The sequence below is a fragment of the Lolium perenne genome, chromosome 1, assembly GCF_019359855.2.
Source record: "Lolium perenne isolate Kyuss_39 chromosome 1, Kyuss_2.0, whole genome shotgun sequence".
In the NCBI taxonomy this organism is placed as follows: Eukaryota; Viridiplantae; Streptophyta; class Magnoliopsida; order Poales; family Poaceae; genus Lolium; species Lolium perenne.
In genome coordinates this window covers 193,092,582-193,106,659 of record NC_067244.2, presented here as the reverse complement: position 1 = coordinate 193,106,659, position 14,078 = coordinate 193,092,582, and the positions used below count along the sequence as shown (strand labels likewise).

The 14,078-nt window shown below is 42.0% G+C and overlaps 1 protein-coding gene across 3 annotated transcripts; it reads left to right on the top strand.

Moving 5' to 3' along the window:
* Window positions 1–827: 827 nt before the first annotated feature.
* LOC127317087 (uncharacterized) lies at window positions 828–3,188 on the top strand. 3 transcript variants are annotated; one of them, XM_051347626.2, is made up of 2 exons: window positions 828–1,924; window positions 2,596–3,188. In XM_051347626.2, exons 1-2 carry the CDS (start codon window positions 875–877, stop codon window positions 2,932–2,934), a joined length of 1,389 nt encoding a protein of 462 aa, XP_051203586.1. In that variant the 5' UTR covers window positions 828–874; the 3' UTR covers window positions 2,935–3,188. The 3 variants fall into 3 exon arrangements, with proteins under 3 accessions (XP_051203586.1, XP_051203580.1, XP_051203574.1); XM_051347620.2 differs by having other exon boundaries at window positions 828–2,011; XM_051347614.2 differs by having other exon boundaries at window positions 828–2,011; window positions 2,593–3,188.
* The last annotated feature ends 10,890 nt before the right edge of the window (window positions 3,189–14,078 follow it).

The window sequence follows — 14,078 nt, the reverse complement described above, 5'->3', positions numbered from 1 at the left end:
ATGATTATTTTCAACACAAATGAACATTTTCACAATGTGAAAATTTGTAAAGTCTGAAAAAATTTCAAAATGTGATTTTTTTAAAATTAAAGCATTTTAAATTTTGAACTTTATAAATTTGACATTTTTTAGTTTGAAAATTTTCCAAAGTTGAACATTTTTAAATAGGGATAAATGGTTTCATGTCCCTGGTCCCTTGGTTCTACTCATTTTTTCCCACGTTAAAAACTCAGCTCGGTGATTCGTCGAGTTAGAATTAAATTTTAATGTATTGTTGGATAGTGCTTGTCATTATATTTCTAACAACATTGAGTAGAACTTATTTGGAGCTTGGATGCTCAACTTATTCAAGTTTAAATTTCAGCATTTTTGCCTATTTTCACGAACCAAGGGAAAACTAAGCAGACAAGATACCAGGGGCATGAACTTAATTTTCCCTTTTAAATATAGCATGATTATAGCCAAAGAGAGTATGCTTTATATCTTCACAGTGGATCTCGCATCATGGGCATTGGCTAGAAACCGGAACTAGCCTATTTGCAAGAACTCCCTAACATGGGAGAATGCCATGAGGAGATTTTCATGCGAAAATCTTTAACTTTGCTATAAATTTATTTCCCTACATTATCAAACTGATGTTTCCTTGATAGACTGATCTTCACAGTAAATAGAGAATTCTTTGTGTACCTCCGCCAAGAATTACTAGCCACAGCACACACTCGTGGGCCTACAGTAGCGAGGATGGCTAGCCCATAATGCCCCCGGCAGGCCGCAGCACACGATCGAGATTGGCCGGCCTTTTACGTTGCGGGTTGTATTGGAGCTGCACCTCCGCAGTCCGCATCTTACAGCCGCCGTTCGAGCTTTCACAGCCATGGCCTCCCACGAGCCACCGTCGCCGCCGCCGCCGCCGCCCGCTCCGACCACCATTAACGCTCTCACAGATGACCTCCTCCGCGAGATCTTTTTCCGCCTCCCGGACCTCCCGAGCCTTACCTGCGCAGCCTTCACCTGCCGCGCCTTCCTCCGCGCCGTCCGCTCCTCCCCGGCCTTCCGCCGCCGCTTCCGCGAGCTACATGCGCCGCACATCCTCGCCCTATTTGTCGAACCCGACATGCGCGCCTTCGTCCCCGCCATCAGTCGCATGTCCGACAACACGGGCATGACTGCCGTCTTCGCCAATTTACTCAGAGACGACGGCTCCTCCGAGTGGAGAATCAATTCCGAGGCCCCCTACTCCGACGGGTACGTCCTCTTCGTCAACCGGAACACCAAGCAGAGTGTCTGGTACAATGTCCACACGCAGGCCCTGGAAATCTACCCTAAGGAGTCCCACGCCGGCGTCCATGACTTCCTTGAGTTCCACACGCTCCCTGCCGACCGAGAGGACCAGAAGCCATCACACGTCGTCTGCGTCCATAACGACCGCGTGGCCGTCTTCTCGTCTCACGCCATGGAATGGCGGGTCTTCCCGGAGCCCGGGTCGCCGCTGCTTCAGGGCCACAGGTACACGATGAGTACTGTTGTCAATGGGTTCGTCTGCTGGCTATATCAAGACTGCATTCTTGCGCTCAACACTTCTACCTTTCAGTTCTCCCTAGTGTATCTGCCGCCACTCTTCAACTCAAATTTCAATATTGGTCAGACCAAGGATGGAGATCTCTGTATGGTAGATGTACAGGAATGCAAGCTTTCTGTTTGGCTCTGGACAACCGACACTGACGGTGTCCAGGGATTTATGCTGCACAAGACGTTTCCGTTGCACACAAGTGTTAAGGAGATCACCAAGCGTTCAGTAGAGGATATTGCTGATGTTGGATCGCAGCTTATAATAGTTATCGATGGCTTTGTGTACCTATCTGTTGTCTACGGTGGAGATCCGCAATCTTGCTGGTTCCTCTCCGTCTGCGTGGAAACAGCGGAGGTGAACTTCCTATTCAAGACAACATCTTGTTCTTACTGTTTCGATCCGTACATCATGGCCTGGCCTCCTTCTTTGATACACAGCAAGGTGAGTCCGTTGTTATGTCCGAAGCTTATGGGAAAGTTTGTTCATATGTTCGGTCTCTCTGGACTTCTGTATGAAGTAGTGTTACTTGTGAGCACTGGATTATTGCATTGCCGTGAAAATCAGCAATAGGCTTTCAGGTTTTGATGCAGTAACATGTCGGACTCTATAATTAGAGCTGAGGAGTCTAGTTAAGGATCCAATGTTTCAATTTGGCACCAGTGTTTGTCCACATATTGCGATAGGATGTGGATATAAAGTGCTGCATTGCAAATATTTGGGGCTGGAATCTTTGTTCACTAAGATACTTTGTGCACATTATATGATTGCATGATAATATAATAGATATTGCGGATATTTAAGACTGGAATTTTTTTTCCACTAAAAAGCTCTGTACACTTACTTAATACTAGTGCTAGCCACTATTGGATGGCAGTTGTAATAGTATCTTACTTCACTTTCATTGCTTTTGTAAGAACTAGATAAGTCGATCGGTATCATTTGAATCTATTGCCTTGCACAAATTTGTCTATGAAACACTTTGAATTAGTATTTACAGGCATGAGTTCTCTTTTATGTCACAGCAGGATTCAGAAACTGAAGTTAGTGTTGGTGATAATGGTCGTGTGGGCAAAGAAGAGGCCTCTCCTATCCTTTTCACAGCATTGCGATCATTCAAAGAAGCTTTGATTGATGATGACAACGTAAAGTTCGCGGAGATGGATGCCTTCTTACTTGATGATGAGATTAACTCTCTTCAGACAAAAATCACTACTTTAGAAGCAGGATTAGCAGCTGTGAGACACCGTATCTTGAGAATAGATGCTCACTCTGAGATCTACAAGAAATGGAAGGAAAGACAGAGTTGGTGGCAAATGTGCAAGGGGATGTTGTGGAGAGCTTGTTTCCGTTTTTTAGCCAGTTGATCTTTGTGTGGTGTCTTTCATCTCAAGAGTCATGCTTCTGTTGAAGTGTTGAATTGCTACTTTAGTTTTGGATTGCGTGAATGCATTATGTGCTAGTTGACTACTGTGTCTGGTGAGTGTAACTGATCAGTACCTATGTCTAGCACTCTAGCTGGCAAGAGACTTGAGTTCTTTACATGTTCATACTTGAGATTGACTATTCAGTGTCATTATGAATATAAGCCACGAGCTTTAGCCTAGAGGTTATTTGTCTATGCTCTTGATGGTTGATTTCTGCTCGAGTAACCATCTAATTTTGATCCACTTATTAATCTTTGTTGATTAGTTTTACAATTGCATTGTTACATTGGTGCTCAAGATGCTGGAAGTTCTTATGGAAGGAAAATATCGATGGTTATAGGGGATGAGTACACATGAAATCTGCAAAAAGAAAAGGCAAGAGTGGTTTCAACGGTTGGATTTACACAAGCATGCCGTCAGATGCCACAAGGCTGTTTTTTGCAGGCATGCTTGCCACGCTTAAGCTTTGTGCGACATAGTTGACCTCTCTGATTTTTTGCTCAAAGACACCATGGCTGCCTCGGTGTTTGACAGCCTTGTCATTATAATCACGGGCAAGGGAGCAAAAGTTTGGTTTTGGAAGGACCGGTGGATTGTGGGCCGAACGGCGACTGACATCGTCTGATCGTGGCAAAGGTGAGCACTAGACAGGAGAAATGCCACAAGTGTTTCAGAACAATCTGTGTCTGCGGGATGTTGTTGAACTTGCGTCCGCGGAAGAGGCACAAAGGGGCACGTGATCAGCTCTGGATCGCGTTACAAAATGTGGAGGGTAACCCACTCGTGGAGGATCGATCCATCTGGCGCTGGTCAAGGACAAGGCAATATTCAGCAAGTTCAGTCTATGATGTGTGCTATGTCAGGGGCAAATTCGCTTTGCGCCGGCTAATCTAATCAGGATTTGCCACGCCGCATTGAAGGCGAAAGATTTTCTCTTGCCTGGCAACACCGTCTGTGCACTGATGGTTGATTCAGGCATGGGCTACAAGACAACAGGCTGGTCTGCTGGAAGAGGACACTGTCCACCACATCCTGACGCAGTTTCCCCTTGCGAAACAAGTTTGGTTCCGATATTTTGAGAAACTTTAGCTACAGATGGCTATCCCTGCGTGAAGGAGATATGCTCTAGAGGCAATAATAAAGTGGTTATTATTTATATCTTTATGTTTATGATAAATGTTTATATATCATGCTATAATTGTATTAACCGAAACATTAGTACATGTGTGATATGTAGACAACAAGAAGTCCCTAGTATGCCTCTTAAACTAGCTTGTTGATTAATGGATGATTAGTTTCATAATCATGAACATTGGATGTTATTAATAACAAGGTTATATCATTATATGAATGATGTAATGGACACACCTAATTAAGCGTAGCATAAGATCTCGTTATTAAGTTATTTGCTATAAGCTTTCGATACATAGTTACCTAATCCTTATGACCATGAGATCATATAAATCACTTACACCGGAAAGGTACTTTGATTACACCAAACACCACTGCGTAAATGGGTGGTTATAATGGTGGGATTAAGTATCCGGAAAGTATGAGTTGAGGCATATGGATCAACAGTGGGATTTGTCCATCCCGATGACGGATAGATATACTCTGGGCCCTCTGGGTGGAATGTCGTCTAATGTCTTGCAAGCATATGAATAAGTTCATAAGAGACCACATACCACGGTACGAGTAAAGAGTACTTGTCAGGAGACGAGGTTGAACAAGGTATAGAGTGATACCGAAGATCAAACCTCAGACAAGTAAAATATCGCGTGACAAAGGGAATTGGTATCGTATGTGAATGGTTCATTCGATCACTAAAGTCATCGTTGAATATGTGGGAGCCATTATGGATCTCCAGATCCCGCTATTGGTTATTGGTCGGAGTGAGTACTCAACCATGTCCGCATAGTTCACGAACCGTAGGGTGACACACTTAAAGTTGGATGTTGAAATGGTAGAACTTGAATATGGAATGGAATTCGAATATTTGTTCGGAGTCCCGGATGAGATCCCGGACATCACGAGGAGTTCCGGAATGGTCCGGAGAATAAGATTCATATATAGGATGTCATTTTATGTGAATTAAAATGATGTGGAAGGTTCTATGGAAGGTTCTAGAAGGTTCTAGAAAAGTCCGGAAGAAACCACCAAGAGAGACTCCACCTCCATGGCCGGCCAACCCTAGTGTGGGAGGAGTCCCAAGTGGACTCCCCCTATGGGGGCCGGCCACCCCCCCATATGGAAGGGGGGAATCCCACCCCAAGTGGGATTCCCAACTTGGGTAGGTTTCCCTATCATATGGAAGGTTTTGGGTTCGGGTCTTATTCGGAGACTTGGAGTCCAACACTTGGGGTTCCACCTATATAATGAGGGGCCAAGGGAGGGGGCCGGCCACCCTAAGACCACAAGCTGGCCGCCCCCCTTGAAGTGGCCGGCCACCCCCTCCCAAACCCTAGCCGCCCCCCTCTCCTCCATATCTCCCGCGTGCTTTAGCGAAGCTCCGCCGGAGTTCTCCATGAAGGAGATATGCCCTAGAGGCAATAATAAAGTGGTTATTATTTATATCTTTATGTTTATGATAAATGTTTATATGTCATGCTATAATTGTATTAACCGAAACATTAGTACATGTGTGATATGTAGACAAACAAAGAAGTCCCTAGTATGCCTCTTAACTAGCTTGTTGATTAATGGATGATTAGTTTCATAATCATGAACATTGGATGTTATTAATAACAAGGTTATATCATTGTATGAATGATGTAATGGACACACCCAATTAAGCGTAGCATAAGATCTCGTCATTAAGTTATTTGCTATAAGCTTTCGATACATAGTTACCTAGTCCTTATGACCATGAGATCATGTAAATCACTTATACCGGAAAGGTACTTTGATTACACCAAACGCCACTGCGTAAATGGGTGGTTATAAAGGTGGGATTAAGTATCCGGAAAGTATGAGTTGAGGCATATGGATCAACAGTGGGATTTGTCCATCCCGATGACGGATAGATATACTCTGGGCCCTCTCGGTGGAATGTCGTCTAATGTCTTGCAAGCATATGAATGAGTTCATAAAAGACCACATACCACGGTACGAGTAAAGAGTACTTGTCAGGAGACGAGGTTGAACAAGGTATAGAGTGATACCGAAGATCAAACCTCGGACAAGTAAAATATCGCGTGACAAAGGGAATTGGTATTGTATGTGAATGGTTCATTCGATCACTAAAGTCATCGTTGAATATGTGCGGAGCCATTATGGATCTCCAGATCCCGCTATTGGTTATTGGTCGGAGTGAGTACTCAACCATGTCCGCATAGTTCACGAACCGTAGGGTGACACACTTAAAGTTGGATGTTGAAATGGTAGAACTTGAATATGGAATGGACTTCGAATATTTGTTCGGAGTCCCGGATGAGATCCCGGACATCACGAGGAGTTCCGGAATGGTCCGGAGAATAAGATTCATATATAGGATGTCATTTTATGTGAATTAAAATGATCCGGAAGGTTCTACGGAAGGTTCTAGAAGGTTCTAAAAAAGTCCGGAAGAAATAAGGATGGAAGGTGGAGTCCCAGAGGGACTCCACCCACCTTGGCCGGCCAACCTAAGGGAGGAGGAGTCCCAAGTGGACTCCCCACCAAGGTGGCCGGCCACCCCACCAAGGAAAGGGGGGAGTCCCACTCCCCCTAGGTTTGGACACTTGGAAGGTTTTTGTTGGGGTCTTATTCGGACTCTTTGACCTAAACCTTGGGGCTTCCACCTATATAAAGAGGGGGAGAGAGGGGCTGGCCGGCCACTCAAGCCACCACCATGGCCGCACCCCTCAAGGGTGCCCTAGCCGGCGCCCCTCTCCCCAAACCCTAGCGGTCTCTCTCCTCCACCACATCCCGCACGCTTAAGCGAAGCTCCGCCGGATTTCTCCACCACCACCAACACCACGCCGTCGTGCTGTCGGATTCAAGAGGAGCTACTACTTCCGCTGCCCGCTGGAACGGGGAGGTGGACGTCGTCTTCATCAACAACCGAACGTGTGACCGAGTACGGAGGTACTGCCCGTTCGTGGCGCCGGAAGTGATCGTGATCAAGATCTTCTACGCGCTTTTGCAAGCGGCAAGTGAACGTCTACCGCAGCAACAAGAGCCTACTCTTGTAGGCTTTGGAATCTCTTCAAGGGTGAGACTCGATAAACCCCTCGTTGCTACCGTCTTCTAGATTGCATCTTGGCTTGGATTGCGTGTTCGCGGTAGGAAATTTTTTGTTTTCTATGCAACGAATCCCTACAGTGGTATCAGAGCCGTGTCTATGCATAGATGGTTGCACGAGTAGAACACAATGGTTTTGTGGGCGTTGATGCTCTTGTTATCTTTAGTTTGAGTACTTTGCATCTTTGTGGCATAGTGGGATGAAGCGGCTCGGACTAACTTTACATGACCACGTTCATGAGACTTGTTCCTCGTTCGACATGCAACTTGTATTGCATAAGAGGCTTTGCGGGTGTCTGTCTCTCCTACTATAGTGAAGATTCAATTTACTCTTCTATTGACAACACTAGTATCACCGTTGTGGTTCATGTTCGTAGGTAGATTAGATCTTACTCGAAAACCCTAAACCACGTAAAATATGCAAACCAAATTAGAGACATCTAACTTGTTTTTGCAGGGTTTGGTGATGTGATATGGCCATAATATGATGATGAATATGTATGAGATGATCATTATTGTATTGTGGCAACCGGCAGGAGCCTTATGGTTGTCTTTAATTTTCATGTTGAGTAGTATTTCAAAGTAGTTGTAATAGTTGCTACATGAGGTGAACAACCATGAAGACGGCGCCATGAACCTTGACGCTACGCCGACGATGATGGAGATCATGCCCGTTGATGATGGAGATCATGTCCGTGCTTTGGAGATGAAGATCGAAGGCGCAAAGACAAAAGGGCCATATCATATCACATATGAATTGCATGTGATGTTAATCCTTTATGCATCTTATTTTGCTTAGAACGCGACGGTAGCATTATAAGATGATCCCTCACATTAATATCAAGATAATAAAGTGTTCTCCCCTCGTATGCACCATTGTAACAGTTCGTCGTTTCGAAGCATCTCGTGATGATCGGATGTGATAGATTCAACGATTCACATACAACGGGTGTAAGCCATGTTGCACACGCGGAATACTTGGGTTTGCTTGACGAGCCTAGCATGTACAGACATGGCCTCGGGACAACGGAAACTGAAAGGTTGAACACGAGTCATATGGATGATATGATCAACATGTTGATGTTCACCATTGAAGCTACATCATCTCACGTGATGATCGGTTTTGGTGTAGTGGATTTGGATCGTGTACCACTTAACAACTATGAGGGATGTTGTATTAAGTGGGAGTTCATTAGTAATTAGATTAAAACATAAACTAATTATCATAAACATAGTCTGAGTAGTATTTTGAATTAATTTGTAGAATTGGCATCCGTTTACTACTATGCGTTAGTCTTGTAATTGAGATAGAAATACTGTTAAATCTGACAAATAACTTTACGGACTGGTGCCGTATTGTTAATGAATCAAGAAATGATTAAGTTCTATTGCAAACTTTTAGTAAACCTCACATTGTTGATTCAAAGAGCTATGGTTTCAATTAGTACCTAAAGTTATCTTGTCTCCGTGAAACTTGAAGTTCAAATCTGTTTGAAAAGTAAGGAGCTGAAAATTTAGTTTTCAGAAATAATCAAGGTATGAGATATATGTGATATCTAAGACCTTATTGCAAGATGATAGAATATAATTTGGTGAGACTACATAAACTCATAAGTTTTATGGGAATGTACGAAGGTTGAAGACGCAAGGCGTCCCAATCCTCCAACCATTGGGGCACTAACGATATTCGCATATCCATGAAGTAATCATCCTTAGTATGCACCGTTGGTAAGACTCGTCGTTTCGAAGCATCACGTGATGATCGGGTGTGATAGATTCTACGTGTGCATACAACGGATGCAAGTTAGATTTGCACATGCAAATACTAAGGTTAAAACTTTACGAGCCGAGCATGTACAGACATGGTCTCGAAAAGTCGTCATGATATGATGGATAAAATTATGAGTGAAATTGTTCATCATATTACAAAGTTACTAATAGTAAAATCCGGAACACTTGGCATATGATGATCAACTTCAAAGTAAGAACCTCAAGGTTATTGGTATTTGACCAACAAACCTAGAAGTTATTGATGTTGAAGTGTTTTTCTGAATAATGAGGAAAGCTAAAAGAGAAACTGCAAAAGATATTTTGGCAGAAAGAAAGAAAAGACTAGAAAGTCTAGCTCAGGTGTATATAAATGATATACATGTTATGGTTGTATTCCTAGTTAGGTCACACTATGAAATTCTTGGGTATTAGTACTATATTGGTTGGTATGAAGTGTCATACAAAACAACGCAATACAAGAATACAATGGCCTAAGTGACTGACAAGGAATATGATAGAAATGCACGTCTAGAACAAAATAAAGTGTTATTATGTTCGTCGTTGGCATTCTATCTAGCCCTTAGAATTTATAATAAAGAACTTAATAATTGTTATTTTGCTCTTGTCAAATAAAAACAATGAGTTGTTCAAATTATGACATTACTCCATGTACGATGGATAAGTTATTATAAATTTTAAAGGTGAAACGCACATACATAACACTGACGCTAAAATGCCGTAAGGCAAATGATTTGAATTCCACTTATTTGTGGAACCGCTATTTAGGTCATGTTGGAAAGGAACGCATGAAGAAACTCCATGCAAATGGATTTTTGGAGTCATTTGATTTTTGAATCATTTGGCGCTTGCAAATCTTTTCTAAAGAGAATGATTAAAATACCGTTCATAGGCCAAGAGTTGAACGGGCAACAAACTTAGTGGAAAAATACATAATGATGTATATGGTTCACTGAGCATAGTTGTGTGCGGGAGATTCTTCTACTTCATGAAAACTTTCAAACAATGAATTGAGTATATATATGTGGATATATTCGATAAGGAAGAAGTTTGAAACATTTGAATGGGTTCAAATAAATTTCAGCATGAAGTGGAAATCATCGTAATAGAAAAGTCAAATATCTATGATTGGATCATGGTGGAAATATTTGAATTACGAGTTTTAGCGAACATCTAAGAGAGTCATGAAATTGTTCTACAACTCGCATTTCTTGGAGTATCATAATGATGATATAGTATCCGAGAGATGTATCCAAACCTTGTTGGATCAATGATGAGATAAAATATTGATGCCATTATATTTTGTGGATTATGCTTTAGTGACTACCGCTTTTACACTGAATAGAACATCATCATGATCCGTTGAAATGACACCATACGAGTTATGGTATGGGTATAAACCCTAATAGTCTTTTCTTTAAATTTTGGTCTAAGAGTTTACAACCAAAATCGGATGAATGTCTTTGTTGGTTATCCCAGAGATTTAATTGGGAATTCTTCCCACGAGACAAAGACAAAAATGTTTGTCAATGTTTCTTATTTCCGAGAAAATTGTTTCTAGTGAAGTATTTGAGTGGGAGGACAATATAATTAGATAAGGTTTATGAACCTGAGCATAATGATCAGAGTAGCGCAGCATCGGAATTGGTTTCGGAAGCGGCCACAACGATCATGGCTCTCATGACTACAAAGTGTTTTAGCCATGGAGATCGAAGTACATATTGAATCTTGTAGGTATGGTTTACTTTGTGATTAAATAAATGATTTGTGAACAAAGGATTGATTTTGAACAATGATAAACCAACTACAAACAAAGAAGTTATGATGGGCCCTGACTCCGTTAAAATGGCTATACGCCATGAAATCCAAGATAGATGAATACTTTTTGAAAGTAAATGGATCTATAAAATTGATGGACTTGGATGAAATATCTTTGAAGAAGCTTGACTTGTCGAAAAGTTGTTTACGACAAAGTTCAAAGAGTTGACTACGACAAGATTAGATCTTCCGTAGCAATGCTTATAGTCTATATGGATTATTCTAGTAATCACTACATATTTCTTTTATGAGATATGCTAGTAGGATGGCAAAATACATTACTTATCAGAAGTGTGTATTAAAGGTGTATACAAGATACAACCAAGAGTTTTGCTGGTCCGTGGAATACTAGATAGGTATACAAACTTCAATTTAATTAAGTGAGTATCGCGGAGTTGAATCTTCACCAGATGAAATAGTCAAAGAGTTTTTGATTTCATCAGAGACGATGAAGAGGCTTGCATTTGCAAGAAATTAAGTGGGAACGCTGAGACATATTTATAATACTTATGTAGAAGACATATAGTTGGTTATAAATAATGTAATTATATACTTGATTAAAAGGTTTCATTGAAAAATTAACTTGAATGAAAGGATATGGACTGAAACAAATTTTGTGTCAAGATCTATGAAGATAGATTGAAACACATAATATGTTCAAGTCAAAGTACATAGAATGGATATTGAAATATTAAGAAAATGTTCTTGTCATGTGAAGGTTTAACAAGACTTGAGTGTATCTGACACTCGATGAGTAAAAACACATGAGTGATTTTAGATCACGAATAATATGTACACAATCAGATGTCCTATGCTCTAAGATGTTATGAGCATATACCAGAATGATTCATGAGATGATCATTGGACGACAGTAAGAGTATCCTTGAGTACTTTAGAAGAACCAAGGATATATATATAGTTTTGTATGGAGAAATGACAAACAAATCGCTGTAAGGTGATTACACCGATATTTGTTTTGTCACATATAAAAATAGAATTTCAATCTCAAATTAGACTAAGTGTTGTCTTAAAGGTAGCACAATGAGCTAGAAGTTGTCTATGTTAGATTTAGAAGAGTTCTAAATATTGTGACGGATTCTACAAACGAAGGCAGAGTATGTCATTGTATTGACAAATGACTGAGGATGTTAAGTCAAGAAGTTCTTTGAGAACTTGGTGTAGTTCCGATAGTGTCAGAACTTTGAAGCTATATTGTATGTGACAATATTAGTGACTTATTTCAGACTGCGGAAATAAGGTTCCACCAGAAGATCAAACATATTTAATGCCAACTCATTTGGAAATGAGTGATGCGTTGAGACGCAAATGAATTACAAAATACATACGTTTCTCAGCGTGTCAGATCCGTTGACTAAAGCTCTCCCTAGGGCAAAGCATGACCAACACCAGAATGCCATGGGTGTTAGGTATATTACAATGTAATCTAGATTATTGACTCTAGTGCAAGTGGGAGACTGAAGGAGATATGCCCTAGAGGCAATAATAAAGTGGTTATTATTTATATCTTTATGTTTATGATAAATGTTTATATGTCATGCTATAATTGTATTAACCGAAACATTAGTACATGTGTGATATGTAGACAAACAAAGAAGTCCCTAGTATGCCTCTTAACTAGCTTGTTGATTAATGGATGATTAGTTTCATAATCATGAACATTGGATGTTATTAATAACAAGGTTATATCATTGTATGAATGATGTAATGGACACACCCAATTAAGCGTAGCATAAGATCTCGTCATTAAGTTATTTGCTATAAGCTTTCGATACATAGTTACCTAGTCCTTATGACCATGAGATCATGTAAATCACTTATACCGGAAAGGTACTTTGATTACACCAAACGCCACTGCGTAAATGGGTGGTTATAAAGGTGGGATTAAGTATCCGGAAAGTATGAGTTGAGGCATATGGATCAACAGTGGGATTTGTCCATCCCGATGACGGATAGATATACTCTGGGCCCTCTCGGTGGAATGTCGTCTAATGTCTTGCAAGCATATGAATGAGTTCATAAAAGACCACATACCACGGTACGAGTAAAGAGTACTTGTCAGGAGACGAGGTTGAAAAAGGTATAGAGTGATACCGAAGATCAAACCTCGGACAAGTAAAATATCGCGTGACAAAGGGAATTGGTATTGTATGTGAATGGTTCATTCGATCACTAAAGTCATCGTTGAATATGTGGGAGCCATTATGGATCTCCAGATCCCGCTATTGGTTATTGGTCGGAGTGAGTACTCAACCATGTCCGCATAGTTCACGAACCGTAGGGTGACACACTTAAAGTTGGATGTTGAAATGGTAGAACTTGAATATGGAATGGAGTTCGAATATTTGTTCGGAGTCCCGGATGAGATCCCGGACATCACGAGGAGTTCCGGAATGGTCCGGAGAATAAGATTCATATATAGGATGTCATTTTATGTGAATTAAAATGATCCGGAAGGTTCTACGGAAGGTTCTAGAAGGTTCTAGAAAAATCCGGAAGAAATAAGGATGGAAGGTGGAGTCCCAGAGGGACTCCACCCACCTTGGCCGGCCAACCTAAGGGAGGAGGAGTCCCAAGTGGACTCCCCACCATGGTGGCCGGCCACCCCACCAAGTAAAGGGGGGAGTCCCACTCCCCCTAGGTTTGGACACTTGGAAGGTTTTTGTTGGGGTCTTATTCGGACTCTTTACCTAAACCTTGGGGCTTCCACCTATATAAAGAGGGGGAGAGAGGGGCTGGCCGGCCACTCAAGCCACCACCATGGCCGCACCCCTCAAGGGTGCCCTAGCCGGCGCCCCTCTCCCCAAACCCTAGCGGTCTCTCTCCTCCACCACATCCCGCACGCTTAAGCGAAGCTCCGCCGGATTTCTCCACCACCACCAACACCACGCCGTCGTGCTGTCGGATTCAAGAGGAGCTACTACTGCCGCTGCCCGCTGGAACGGGGAGGTGGACATCGTCTTCATCAACAACCGAACGTGTGACCGAGTATGGAGGTGCTGCCCGTTCGTGGCGCCGGAAGTGATCGTGATCAAGATCTTCTACGCGCTTTTGCAAGCGGCAAGTGAACATCTACCGCAGCAACAAGAGCCTACTCTTGTAGGCTTTGGAATCTCTTCAAGGGTGAGACTCGATAAACCCCTCGTTGCTACCGTCTTCTAGATTGCATCTTGGCTTGGATTGCGTGTTCGCGGTAGGAAATTTTTTGTTTTCTATGCAACGAATCCCTACACTCCACC

Excerpts from the sequence above, each read along its gene's own strand:
- LOC127317087 (XM_051347614.2), top strand. The coding sequence starts at position 875 with ATGGCCTCCCACGAGCCACCGTCGCCGCCGCCGCCGCCGCCCGCTCCG. Across the intron at positions 2,012-2,592 it reads CTTCTTTGATACACAGCAAG|CAGGATTCAGAAACTGAAGT; the intron begins GTGAGTCCGTTG and ends TTTATGTCACAG.